At 35.9% G+C, this 13,094-nt stretch overlaps 1 protein-coding gene across 4 annotated transcripts in view; it reads right to left on the bottom strand.

Moving 5' to 3' along the window:
- Positions 1-13,094, bottom strand: part of LOC102940288 (sodium channel protein type 2 subunit alpha) — a 124,267-nt gene that overhangs the window by 4,378 nt on the left and 106,795 nt on the right. For 2 of the 4 annotated variants that reach the window (XM_043525358.1, XM_043525357.1), the window contains exons 22-27: positions 7,969-8,004; positions 7,449-7,730; positions 5,318-5,371; positions 3,850-3,987; positions 2,440-2,544; positions 510-780 (exon numbers count right to left, since the gene is read on the bottom strand). In XM_043525358.1, coding sequence (XP_043381293.1) covers positions 510-780; positions 2,440-2,544; positions 3,850-3,987; positions 5,318-5,371; positions 7,449-7,730; positions 7,969-8,004 — 886 coding nt within the window. The remainder of the gene's footprint in view (positions 1-509; positions 781-2,439; positions 2,545-3,849; positions 3,988-5,317; positions 5,372-7,448; positions 7,731-7,968; positions 8,005-13,094) is intronic. The other 2 variants (XM_007056630.4, XM_043525359.1) reach the window with 1 other exon arrangement.

Below are 13,094 nucleotides of genomic sequence, written 5' to 3'. Positions count from 1 at the left end.
CTGTTAGTGTTGACTGTCATCTCAGGGTTGCAGGGCACAATTTCTCCCTGTGATTACCAATAATAAAATTTGTTCATTTTTGCCTCAAAACAGCCTTTCCATTTATTGGTTTGTTTCTATACTAGAGTGATATGCAATTTCTACTGCACTCAGAGTCATGGTCTAGTAGGGTTGCTAATTTTGTCTGGATGTATTCCTTAAGGTTTCATCACATGACATAATCTTGAATTAAAGATTAATCTTTAATTCCTGGAGACTCCAGGACAATCCTGGAAGCTTGGCAACCCTACAGTCTAATTTCTGATACTGAAAATGACAATCAATCAAATCTAATTGGTATAAAAACTTTAATACACAGTTCCTTTATTTCATGTACAATATGGAATAAGAAATTGGCAAACTAAAGAATCAGACTCTCTTCAAGTCAAATATTAAGGAATTTTAAATTCCTAAAACAAATGTTCAATTTCCACTCTTTTAGTCCCTTCTTGAAAGTGAATTGTACTTACCTACTATGGAAAGAATGACAACTACAAAATCAAAAATGTTCCAGCCTATGGTGAAGTAGTAATAACGAAGTGAAATCAGTTTCAGAATACATTCTCCAGTGAAAAGGACAATGAACACAAGGTTAATCCACCATAAATTATCTTGCATCTCATCACTCTGGTTGTCTGTTTCTACCATCATGGTGACCATGTTAAGGCAGATAAGAATCATGATGCTGATGTCAAATACTTGTTTTGTCACAAAATCAAAGACCATGCCTTGGAATTTGTTCTGTGGGTAAAAAAGAATGCATCATGAATACACCTTGTGTATACATTTCATTCCCAAATTCATACAAATAATTAACTAAATCTACAGTTTCCTCATCTGTAAAATGGGGATAATGATACTGACCTCCTTTGTACTTGGAGATCTACTGATGAAAAGCACTATACATAGACATGGCGAAATTCAATTTTTATTTTTTTATAATTTCAACAGATAACATCAAGGTTAATTTGTAAGCATTTTTTCAATTTTTATCAATTTAAATTTTCAGTCATAGAAAATTATGGGGGAATCAGACAATAGAAAGAATCAGACAATTATTTAATGACAGCAGACATTGAAATTCAAAAAATTAAAGTTTGATAACTGTTAAAACACAAATTGTCAACATCACATCAAAATATACAAAGTAATTATCCACAAATCAAACTCGAATAAGTTCTCAAGCAGAGTTTTTCTTACTTCGCCTATCAGTAAATTTTGATTTATTTTTGAAAAAATTTGAAAAAAATTTTCATTGGTTTGTGTGTACAGTGAAATTGACATTTACAGACATTTACCAATAAAAATCTAATCTTTCCAAGCCTAACTATATAGGAGCTAGGTATTATTGTTATTATTATTATTATTATTATTAGTTGTACACTGAGGCCTGCATTTTAAGATAGCCTCCTTTTAAAGTGCATTCACTTGTTTGTGAATACACAGACATTTGCACACAAATTCAGTAGTAAGGCCTCCAAAGATTCTACTTATGCATATTAAAGGAAAGATTTTCAAAGCTACAAGATTTGGTTGTCTTACTGGCATTCATTTTAATATATGGGCTTTAGTGATACAGAAGACTAAAAAAATGTTCAGCTTTGGCAAAACTGGCACACAAGTTTTGCTTTTTGCCCATGGCCACCACTTCCCTTCCCTGGAAACCTATACGGGTCTCGGAGCTAAAGAAAATACAGCCTCCCTAAGAAATACGTCTTGTACCACTAATAAAATCTTCAGCCTCAATTAACTATAAAAACATTCATTAGAGAAAATCCTTCTGCCATCTGTGCAGCTGTTGAAGATATGCTGACAGCTGAACCAGTATGGTTCCACTGCACAAGGAGCAGAACAGGAATTGAAGGTCCTTTGCATGGGGAGAGTGCACATTTTGAGCAGTCCAGAGCTGTACTCGAGTTGCTCTCTAACTGACATTGCACAGGATGGAGGCTGGGGAAGAGAGAGGCTGAGAATCCTCCGTTTCATGGATACTCCAATTCTCTATATCCAAGAACAGGCATGTAAGAGACATGTGGAGTAGCCTCCACAGAACAGCTGCAAAGCCACTCTTGGCCTGAGAAGAGGATTTCTTCCTAAGGCCTTGACACATTTGGCACTCATGGTACTCGAGTTGTAAGTTAGTTGTTTTAGACAGATCAGTGGTTTGAAGGATGCGACCTACAATCCCACTAGTCTTCCAACAGATGTAGAGTGAGAATCAAAGCAAAAAGAAGGGTCCTCTACAACCAAGGAGGTTAATGAATACAAAAGAGAAAATTCATTTGGATTTAAAGAGAGACAAAATTTGCTTTAGGTCAATTATTTTTCCTGCTTACAACTTAACCCAATACATTATTTAAACAGAGTGTGGGGGAGGGAGGGAAATACTTTAATTCTTACCGCTGGCCTAGGTATAGGTTTTTGTGGCTTCTTTGAACCAAGCTTTTTCATTGCATTGTAATATTTCTTCTGTTCTTCTGTCATAAAGATGTCTTGGCCTCCAAAGTAAAGAAATGAGATCAAAACTAGTTACAACCATGTACCTCCATTGATTACCTACAGCCACCATCACACATTAGTATTATTACTCCTGTTCAGAGTCTCAGCAGAAATCAAGGACTGAATGGGCATAAAGACTGGCTTGCTCTCTCATCCTTCTTATTTTTATTGTCATTATATGGGGCGCTGCTAACAAGTCCTGAATTTAGGTTGCCTAACACTTTCCATTCCAAAAGATTTTTGCAACTTTTTCTTTGAGAAGCTCTCAAATGTCCAGTGTTTGCAGTAGGCCTTTGATGTTTTGCAGGGGGAATGCACTTAGGCAACAGATGTGCGCTGTCTTTGTCCCATGCAAGTCCTTCAGCTTTTGCCCAGACATGAAATGTTAAAAAATTCAACTTCCCTTCTCTTGTTTTTGCTCCTCAGGAAAAATTTGGCAAAATGCCTAAATAATAAGTAAATATGAATATTCTATGGCTGGGTTCATGCCCTTGCCAAAGCAGCAGCACATACTGTACTGGCTACACCCAGGAGCTGCCAATGAAGGCATAGTGGAATGTTGCAGGGGTGAAGAGGGCCAGGCTGGACTCCCTTCCCTCCTAGACCTAGCACAACATGGTCTCAGCAGCCCTTTCCTCTCCACCCACAGGGTCACCACATGGGACAGGAGCTCCCCCAACTGATGAATATGGGCCAGCAAAGAGAGCCAAGTCAGACTGGGTTCCCCCCATGCCAACAAACCCTTGAAGTCAGCACTCCTTCCTCCCCATTTGGGATAATAGCCTTTTCCTGCTGTCAGCTAATGTATTTAATCCTGTAGCTCAAGTAGTGATAGTATTTATTCAGCACTGCAGCGAAAATTAAGACTCAGTACAGTACAAAGAAGGATAACATGGTCTTACAACTAAGATTTACATGTCTACATTTGGTAACTCTCAGACATGGAGGCAATGTAGCCAACATTTTTTTTATTGCTTGATTTGGCCATTTAAATCTTTAGCCTTTTTTATGATACAACACCTTTATGTTGATTATCTTTTTTCTTTTTCTGTTTTGGTTATATATGCTCATGTGTATGGGTTTCCGAATTCATCCATCCTGCTACATTACATGGAATGAATACAGTTAAACCTGATTACATTACATACTGCATGTTACAGCAAGTGATAATAAATGTTCACCATAAAGAGTAAAAAAGTATAATATTTTTCTGACCTGAAGTCACTACAGTAATTCATTGTATGGTAGGCACCAAAACAAGCAATATTTTTGTATTTAGCTTTCTTTTCAGAACAGTGACAAAATACTTATCTTCTTTTTTTGCTGGTTGAAATTATCTATGATGACACCAATGAAAAGGTTCAGGGTAAAGAATGATCCAAAGATGATGAAGATGACAAAGTAAAGATACATGTACAGGTTGTCCTCATACTTAGGCTGATCCAATACCTACAAAACATGCACAATGTCAAGCTATAGTATCGGGGTGAACAGTGTGTGTCAAAAGCCTTATTTGTTATATAAAGCCTAAGGCTCTATTATTCTGACTCATGCACCTTATGAACTAGGCTCCATATACTCTGATTCTGAAGCTCCAGAATTCACCTCCTTGTCACAGAACTCTGTTCCAGAATCTGAGCTTTCATTAAAAAATAAAGTTTCTAGTCCTGATACTAGTCCTGAAACTTTTGTTGTTGGAAAAACCCTGAAAATGTGAAATGAGTGTAAACAAATACCGCGTCACCTGCCTCAATCTATAGACAACCTGAAACAATAGCTCTAAGACAGGGTAGTCAATAGGTGGACCACAGGCCAAATCCACACTGCCGGATGCTTTTGAACAGACCCTGAAAACTTTTTATTTATTCATTATTAATTATTATTATTATTGTTGTTGTTGTTGTTGTTGTTGTTGTATTATTTTCTCTGGAGTCTGGACCTTGACCAAGAAATTTGGACCTTGACAAAAAATAACTGATTATCCCTGCTCTAAGAGGTGTGAACTGTTCCATTCTTCTCCGTCAGGTTCTTGAGGATTCTGCAATTCCAATGGCAAACACTCTGATGTTTTTCCAAGATACCATGGAGTTCACCATTTCTGCCATAGAATCTGGCATGTTAATATAGCTAGGCTCCAGACATTTTGTTTTCCTTTCCTGCCAAGACCTCCCTTCAGTTGCCCCTTTCTTACCATTTTTAACTCTAACAGGGAGTTAATAGGATAAAAGGGCACACTCCCTGCATAGTTTCATGGAGCAAGGAAGCAGGAAGTTAGGGAGCCAGAATGGAGCACAGCTTGTAGCCTGGGAGCAGAGGGAGAAAGAAGGATAAACTGATGAGCTATGTGAAGCACAGAACAGTACAGGAACTGAGACCTGAGGAGTGGAGCCAAGCTGCTTGGAAAACAACCTCATCCTTGAAAATAATCATTGTTGCAAATAATTGCCCACAAATTTTCCATCAATGAGTGTTTCCAAGTATGAATCACAGCCTATTGAGTGTTTGCTTAGGAGCCAAGGGTATTTCATGGCAAAATAATAAGTTAAAGTTACTGTGGAATTTGGTCTAGCTGTGCCACATAGTATATGGGACCTTAAAAGATCTTCCCCAATCTCCTTTTCTTTTGTATTTTCATGCTCTTTGCTACCTGTTCTGCTTTATGGAACTATATAGCTCCATGTTATCTCATTTCCAGTATCACTCAAGTAAGATATCAGTTACATTACTGGGATCACAGAGTTCATGCAATCAAAACAATGGCTCAAGGGAATATGCTTACCTTTCGAGAATCCACAGCTGCATACATTATATCCATCCATCCTTTAAATGTGGCCTGTAAACAGAACACATGTGCTTAATTTCTGCTGTTCTAGAAAATGGCTAATTGGAGACACCGTTTATGAACTGAAGACCAACTATATTCATATTCATTTTAAAATACTGGTATGGTGCAAGATTAATATTTGGCTTTCACCTTGTATCTGGTTGTTTTGTATACAAGAATTGTAAACAATTATAATAAATATGCAATCCAGCTAAATGCAATACCTAATCTTTTACTACAAGGAATAATATATCTATTAAAAATTCTCATCTGAATATGCACTATTGGAAACAAAGATACATTTTGTGGGGGGTATGTACCATGGTCTATATGATGTAAGCTCTGCTCTTGACTTTCAGAGTTAAGGCTGAGTTGGTTTTTGCACTTAAATATATATGTGTGTGCGCACAGTGTGTGTTTACAGTCATGTGTATACAGCTGTGACCCAAAGAATAACCATGGATATAGTCAGTATAAAAATATGCATACATACATATAGATATAGATAGATATTTAACTGCAAAAGCCAACTCAGCCTTAACTGTGAAATCAAGAGCAGTGCTTACATCATATAAACCATAATACACCATACACACACAAAATGCATTTTTATTTCTGATAGCGTGTATTCAGATGAGAATTTTTAACAGATATATTATCCTCTATAGTAAAAGATTAGGTATTGCATTTAGCTGAATGCATATTTATTATACTGAATACATCCATAGTTATACTTTGTGTCACAGCTCTATATACATGGTTATAAAACAAACTCTGCACATCACCAGTTCTGGTGCTCAAACAAACTATGCACTCCACAGTAACAATGGTTACTCCATACAACTCACTGCACAGTTTAGGGCCCATTAACCTCTTCTGCAGCAATCCCACCATACATCCTCCTTGCAGTGAAAGAGAAAGCATGCTGAAGCATGGATAGTGCGTGTGTTAAGCCCAGAGATCAATTGCTCCACGAGCTGGACACTTAAATAGGTTACTCTGCAGTCATTTGAGTGCATGGGAATCACTTCACCTCTAGATCAGGAGTAACTAATTTGTCCTACGATTGCTACAGATGGGTTGCTACCAGTAATTACAAGAGGTAAATATAGATAAAGTAACTTATTATATATGGTTAACTATGTCTCCCAAACTTGCACCATAAGGGAGAAGTAGTAGTCATGGCAATATGAGCCTAAAGTAAGAAAATATTCCAGATTTGAATTGATAGATTCTCAGGGCTTTTAGAATTGTCAAGCAGAAACAAAGCAGACCAAAAGGTGTCCAAGAGGTGATAAGCATGTTTGCATGTAATGGTGTGATTCCATGTCTTTTAGAAATGAGAGAGTATTTGTCTAATATTTATAAGTTTACAGAATGTATTTTTAAACTTGTTTTTTAAAGCAAAGGTACAAGTATAAGAAAAAACAAATAGCATCCCCAAAAGTTAAAGCTGTAGTGCTTCAGAGTCCAAGCCACACCCAGTGCTCCTCATTGAGCCTTGGAAACACCACCTCCTCTTTCGTGTCCCAGTAAGTTCTGATCATGCAAACTAGGCAACCAATCAGCTCTCCTATTTCCTACCATGTATTCAAGCCTCCCATCCTCCCTCAAAGGGACCCCGCACCACTAACACTCAGTTCTACTACTCCTTTCCAGAACATCTCAATACCCTTGATTTTTGCTTTTTATTCTATCTTTAGTTGTGTGATTTTAGCCATATAATTTTAATAGCATATACGCTTACCAAACTTACTCTCCATAATACAGGGAGCCAACATAGCCAGTTGAACTGGCAAGCTGGAAGTGAGTCCCAGGTATGTAAAGGGAGAGACAATGAATATTGTAAGCGTCCATTTCTGCTTGCTTGAGATCTCTTCCACAGCCAGATATGTATGTCTGTATGTATCTGTCTTTTTAAAAATTGCGCTCAGCATTCCTACTATATCTAAGGATTTTCATGGCACAGTAGTAAACAAAGTATTTTTTTAAGTGCAGGACAGGGTTACTTAGTGACAAAAACATTGAGAAATTACTCTTTACTACAAGTAAACAATAAGAAACATATTAAAGAGTGGTCACTTACTACTTGAAGCAGAGAAAGATAGCCAAGTCCTACATTATCAAAGTTTACTTTAACATTTTTCCATCTGGCAGTTTCATTGTTGTTTATGAGGTCCTCACATTGGCTATAATTGTTGATTTGGCTGATATCAAACCTCTCATCATTTGTGGTATTAACACAATAGTAGAATTTGCCAGCAAACAGATTTACTCCCATGATGCTGAAGATTAGCCAGAATATAAGACAAACAAGAAGCACATTCATAATGGATGGAATTGCTCCTAAGAGGGCATTCACAACGACCTAGCATATAAATAAAAGGAAAATAGTGGAAAAAGTGTAAGAATATGTATAGCAATAAAATAATTAGATATTTTATCAATTTTAATCAACCTTTCTTAAAATGTAATACAGTATTTTAATTCTGTTTGCACTCTGCTTTTCAATTGGTGAAAGTAACTCATAAAATTAATTTAACAACCAAAAGATGAACAAACTTCACCTAGGTAGAAAGGAAAAAAAGTATAAAATAAATAAAAACCTGATAGTGGTAGGATGTTGCCTTAATTTGAATACTCTAATAAAAGAAAAAAAGAGATACATGTTAAACACAGACATAAAGGAAAATCTATAAAAATGTAGCAATCATAGGTTTAAAGAAAGAATGATGACATGAAGAACTAATTGATGAAAAGGACGTAGCAAAAATAGAAAAAAACATGAAGATTTAATTCTTTAAGATTGTTTAATTTATGTAACTCTAAAATCTGTGCACACATTTCTTTTCTTATTTATTCATGCATTATTCTTCAAAAGACCAGTAGCAACCTTTACATTAAAAAGAGCAAAATCAAAGTGTATATTATGTGTTTAGTTGGAGAAGCAGTCCATTTCAAAATTCAATCTAAACAACATTGTCACTGAGTGTAATTAATTTTAAATAAATAGGAAATTAGGAGAAGTCAGAATATTAATATGAACATGTTAAGGAAGTATGGTGGTAATTAATACAAATGGAAAAGCAGGTAGGTACCCAAACAAGAATACTCAGCAACAGTTAAGACTTAGAGGAGGAGACTTTATTTTATTCTTTATTCTTTATTTTATTCTTATTTATATACTTGACTTCAGTGGGAACAGAATCAGGCCCAAATGTAGCAACATGTAAGAATGGGTTATTGTTAGCCAAAGTATTTAAGGGCTTTTACAAATATGCCAGGGTAAAAAAAAAACAGTAGGGAGAAAGTAGGGCCACTAAAAAGGATGAGGTGGGTTTACTTAATGTTTAGATTAATAATGATTGAAAAAAGGGTTAAGATAATTAACACTTGTAAAAAATCTGTCTGTAAACCGGAATAATAAAGAAAAGAAACAAACAATTGCTACAGAAGTCAATGGAAAGACAATGGCAGCTGGATCAGACTGCTAGAAAATAAGAGAGATTTTGTAAAACACCTAAAGAAAAAAGATCAGCTAAGAGAATATTTGATAAATGTGAACATATGCAAATTAGTCAGTCCATATGATATGGATCTGTAAGTCTAACTAATGTCTGTCCCTAATGAAATAATATGATGAAAGAATAAGTAACAACATATGAATTGGGTAGATGATGTCTAGTGGGTACTATGGCAATTGTTATTAGGTGTGATCTTATATTAAACCCTTGTTAATAATCCTGAAGAGGAGCATACTAATCATGCTAACAAAGCTGATACTAAATTGAGAGCAGATGCACATGCTAGTGAGGATAAAGAAGTAATATGAAGAGACCTAGAAATATTTTTAAAATGGGCCAAAAATAGCAAAATGACATTTAATTTAAGAAATGTATGGTAATGTATTTTGGGAAAAATAATATGAAACTCAGATATTTGAAGTGGTGGAGAAATTTGAAAAGCATTAATGCTGAAAGTACTAGCGATGACTGTGGACAGAAAATTAGACATGAGTTAGCACTATGATATTAAAACGCTAAGATAGAAAAGAGAGCAGCAAAAAAGGCCAATGATACTGGCAGCAAAACTGTCAGTGCAATTTTGGGCTTCCAGGCAGATACACTGTGGCACGCAAGAAAGAGGTAATTAATAGTGGCTCTGGTGTAACCCCCCCACCTAGAGGGCTATCACAGGATGAAATTAAGAGTACCTTCCTGATGGTAAAATCTATTAAGATGTGGAATAGTGTCCAAAAGAAATGGAGGAAGTCTCTTTGCCTGGTACACTTAAAAGTTTATTGGACAAAACACTAGAAAAGGGGAAAGACAGTGAACTAGTCAGAAGTTTCTGAGCAGGGATATGATGGGCCCATTAAAATGAAAGGCTCATTGTCCAGGTTAAAAAAGGTATAATGGAAACAATTTTGCATTGGCAGTGAAATGGACTTGATGATGGGATAGCTCTTTTCCACCTCAAACTTTTAGAATTCTATTAATTAAGTAGGAATAACATCATCAGAGCGCAAATCAAAATGAAATACGCAGAGATTATAGGTGAACAGACCTAAAAAAAATTATTTCAGCATCTTTCCTCAAAGCACTTTACAAAGACCAATAATTAGCCTTACAATATCCCTAGCTAAATATTATTTACAGATGAGGATACTGGGGCACAGATGTTAAGTTACTTACTCAAGGCTTACATAAAAATTCTTTGGCAGATCCAGAACTAGAACCTATATCTAAAAATGTCCAGGGTTGTGTCTTATCATTCCTCTCTGGCATATAACAGAAATGTATTATTAGCTGAAGTCTGGCAGTTTGGATCAAGATGGTGTGTTGCATCAAGAGATGGCTCAGATACATTAAAGATGGGTCAGCTGTAATTTGCTCCTTTTTCAGGAAATTTGGTGCAGCTCATGGGTTCCTGATAAGCTGCCACTGCAGCCCTCAGCTGGGAAAAGTTTGATACCCTTCTATACACTGTTGAGAGCCCATATGAGCATCAAAGGAGACTTCAGCACATGGGTACTTTTTGAAGTAAAGGGGAAAATTACAATAATTTTCTAGGAAACTATCTCAGAAAACATGTTGCTTTTTCTAATTCTGATAGCATCTTATGGCTTTTGTAGCCATTTTCAGTTTTCTGGTGAAAAACTTGGATTTATCACTTACATGCAAAGATAGGCTAGAAATAGTGTATAATATTTAATATGTAAGCCTTATTGATATTTCTTCTCCACATGAGCTGGTTGTTTGTGCTAAATAACAATACTACAATGGAAGAAGGAAATCTTTATGGTGTTACAGTTTGGATTACACATAGCAGAAGCTCTGTTTGCATCCTAGTAATTAAAACACTTTAGTAAATGGGGAAAAGTAATGAACTAGTTAGAGGTTTTTGAGTGGGAATATGATGGACCAATTCAAAGGAAAGGCTCATTGTCCAAGTTAAATGAAATATAAAATAAAAGTCTCCATGCATTTTCAGGCTTGATCCTATCATCTGTAATAAGAGTTCATACAGTCTTGATTAACTGTCATTTCCCACAGGGATTCTGGTACTGGGGAAAAGACATTTTTCAGTATGTGAGTCAGGGCCCAATCAGTCTGCTGAGTAAATCAAAAAAGCAATCTAATGAGTTCTGGGTCCAAACTGCGGCCACTGGGAGCAGTCCTTTATTTGTTCCAGTTGCCATTAAACATAGGTTCTGCAATCACATCCAAAGCAAAGAAGCCTAGACCGGGGGGTGTTTGTCTGTTCCCACAATTGGCTTACTGTAACATGGCAAAAGGAACACAAAACAGATCACAATTCTGAGGGAAAAAATGGTTTACAACAATGGACAGAACAAAGGTTCTACAGACGTTCTATCAAAAGCAAAATCTACCAGCTGTCAGGCTTGCATAAAACCTGAAACCCTGTTTAATCAATGCATCTCTGGATACAGTCAGCATTTGTTGTATAGGGTCAGTGTTTTTTGCCCATTTGTCCATATTTAGCTTTACAACTGAAGTTCTTTTTTTTTTTTGGAGCCACATTGCTACAATCCTTCACTGTATGAAAATGTAGTAATGTGACTTCAAAGCCTGAGATGGAAAACAAATAATGCAGCATTAATAAAATAATTATGTTCACTCCAGAAATTATCAATTGTAATTATAAATTGCTAAAATTACTTAGGTGGTTATACTCAATGATAGAGAGTGTATTTATTGATATATTAAGATTTCATATGTTGTGGATTGTTTTCTAGTATTGACAATATTGTGCCTAATTTGATGTCACACATACATTATTATTATTATTAATATTATAGCCATTATTTATACTGATAGCACTGATATTTTCATTTTTAGTCTCTATAAAATAAAGGGACTTTTGGTATGAATCCATTTATAATAATTATCATAATTTATGGAATATTACTTTGCCAAAACCAAAAATTATCTAAAACTAAAATAAGAAAAGTTAAAAATTCAAAATGCTGTCTATATCAGTAACTGTGAAAACCTTTTCTTCTAACACAAGTGTGTTATTTGTTTCTCACTGGAACACATAATATGTAGGTGAGAACTGTAGTTTAAGGAAATTTGGCCTAAATTTTTTGATCTGCATAAAAGGGCAAAAATGAGAAATGACCTAGATAGATAATTAATTTTACAACTAATTTAAAACAGTTTCTGGGGCCCAAATACAGTCCTTGAATGTTTGGGTAAAGAGAAAACCACTGGCTTGGGAATATTGTGCCTGTACAAGGCATTATATCTCATGGGCTTTGGGGAGGAGGGGAAGTATACTGGGCAATGGCATTTGCTATGCCTTCATGGCTCCCCACCCACCAATCCTATATGTTTCTTTTGGGGAGCTACATGTTTATGACATAACTAGTTAGCCTCACCACTTGCATGCATCTGCAGGTAAGTTAAAGTGGTCCTTGACCCTATCCTTTCTCTAGCACTAATTTGTTTGTTGATGTCAACAAGTTTACACTCATAACAGTAAAAAGTACAAATTCTAAGAAAATCAAAGATTTCTAGTATGACATCTGGTAATTTAAAATCAAAATAGTATGGTTAAAAAAGAAGAAAAACATACTACAAAACATAATTGGAAATTGCTAATGTAAATCATTAATATAAATCAGAATAACAAGAGACTTTGTCATTCACCAGTAGGGCATAGAGGATTATGTCAGGACTTTCCCCAGTCCCATACTGGATAGATGTGTGGCAGCCACTTCTTCAGCCTTCCCACAATGTTCCAGCAGAACTCTCTCCTTGGTTGGTGATATGGGTGTAGAGTGGCAGGGCTTTTCCCTTGGGAGGGTGTGACAGTCTACACTACTAGGGTTACCACTTTTACAAAATTATGATAAATCTGTTACAAGTATGCCTTGTGAGGTATCATTGGAAAAGTCATAGTCTGACGAGTATTACTGTCCTGTTAACATGTGTGTATCATGAGTGTATATGGAGTTATGAAATTTTGCTATATGTTTATTACTGAACCATGTGAGTCTGGAGAATGCCCACAGACTAGTTCTTTACAAATAACAAAAGAATTATAAACAAAGGGCTGGCATGTCTTTCCTGGAGACACCTGGAACTGCAGGTATACAGAAGGTGCAAGCAAGAATTAGCAATTCATGTGTGAACGACTGAGTGCAGAGCACCTTGCTAACTCATGGGGCCTTTTCCAGTAAAAAGAGTCAGGATATGAAAAGGGG

This window comes from Chelonia mydas, chromosome 11, assembly GCF_015237465.2.
Source record: "Chelonia mydas isolate rCheMyd1 chromosome 11, rCheMyd1.pri.v2, whole genome shotgun sequence".
NCBI classification, from domain to species: domain Eukaryota; kingdom Metazoa; phylum Chordata; order Testudines; family Cheloniidae; genus Chelonia; species Chelonia mydas.
This window is presented reverse-complemented; position numbering and strand designations above follow the sequence as displayed.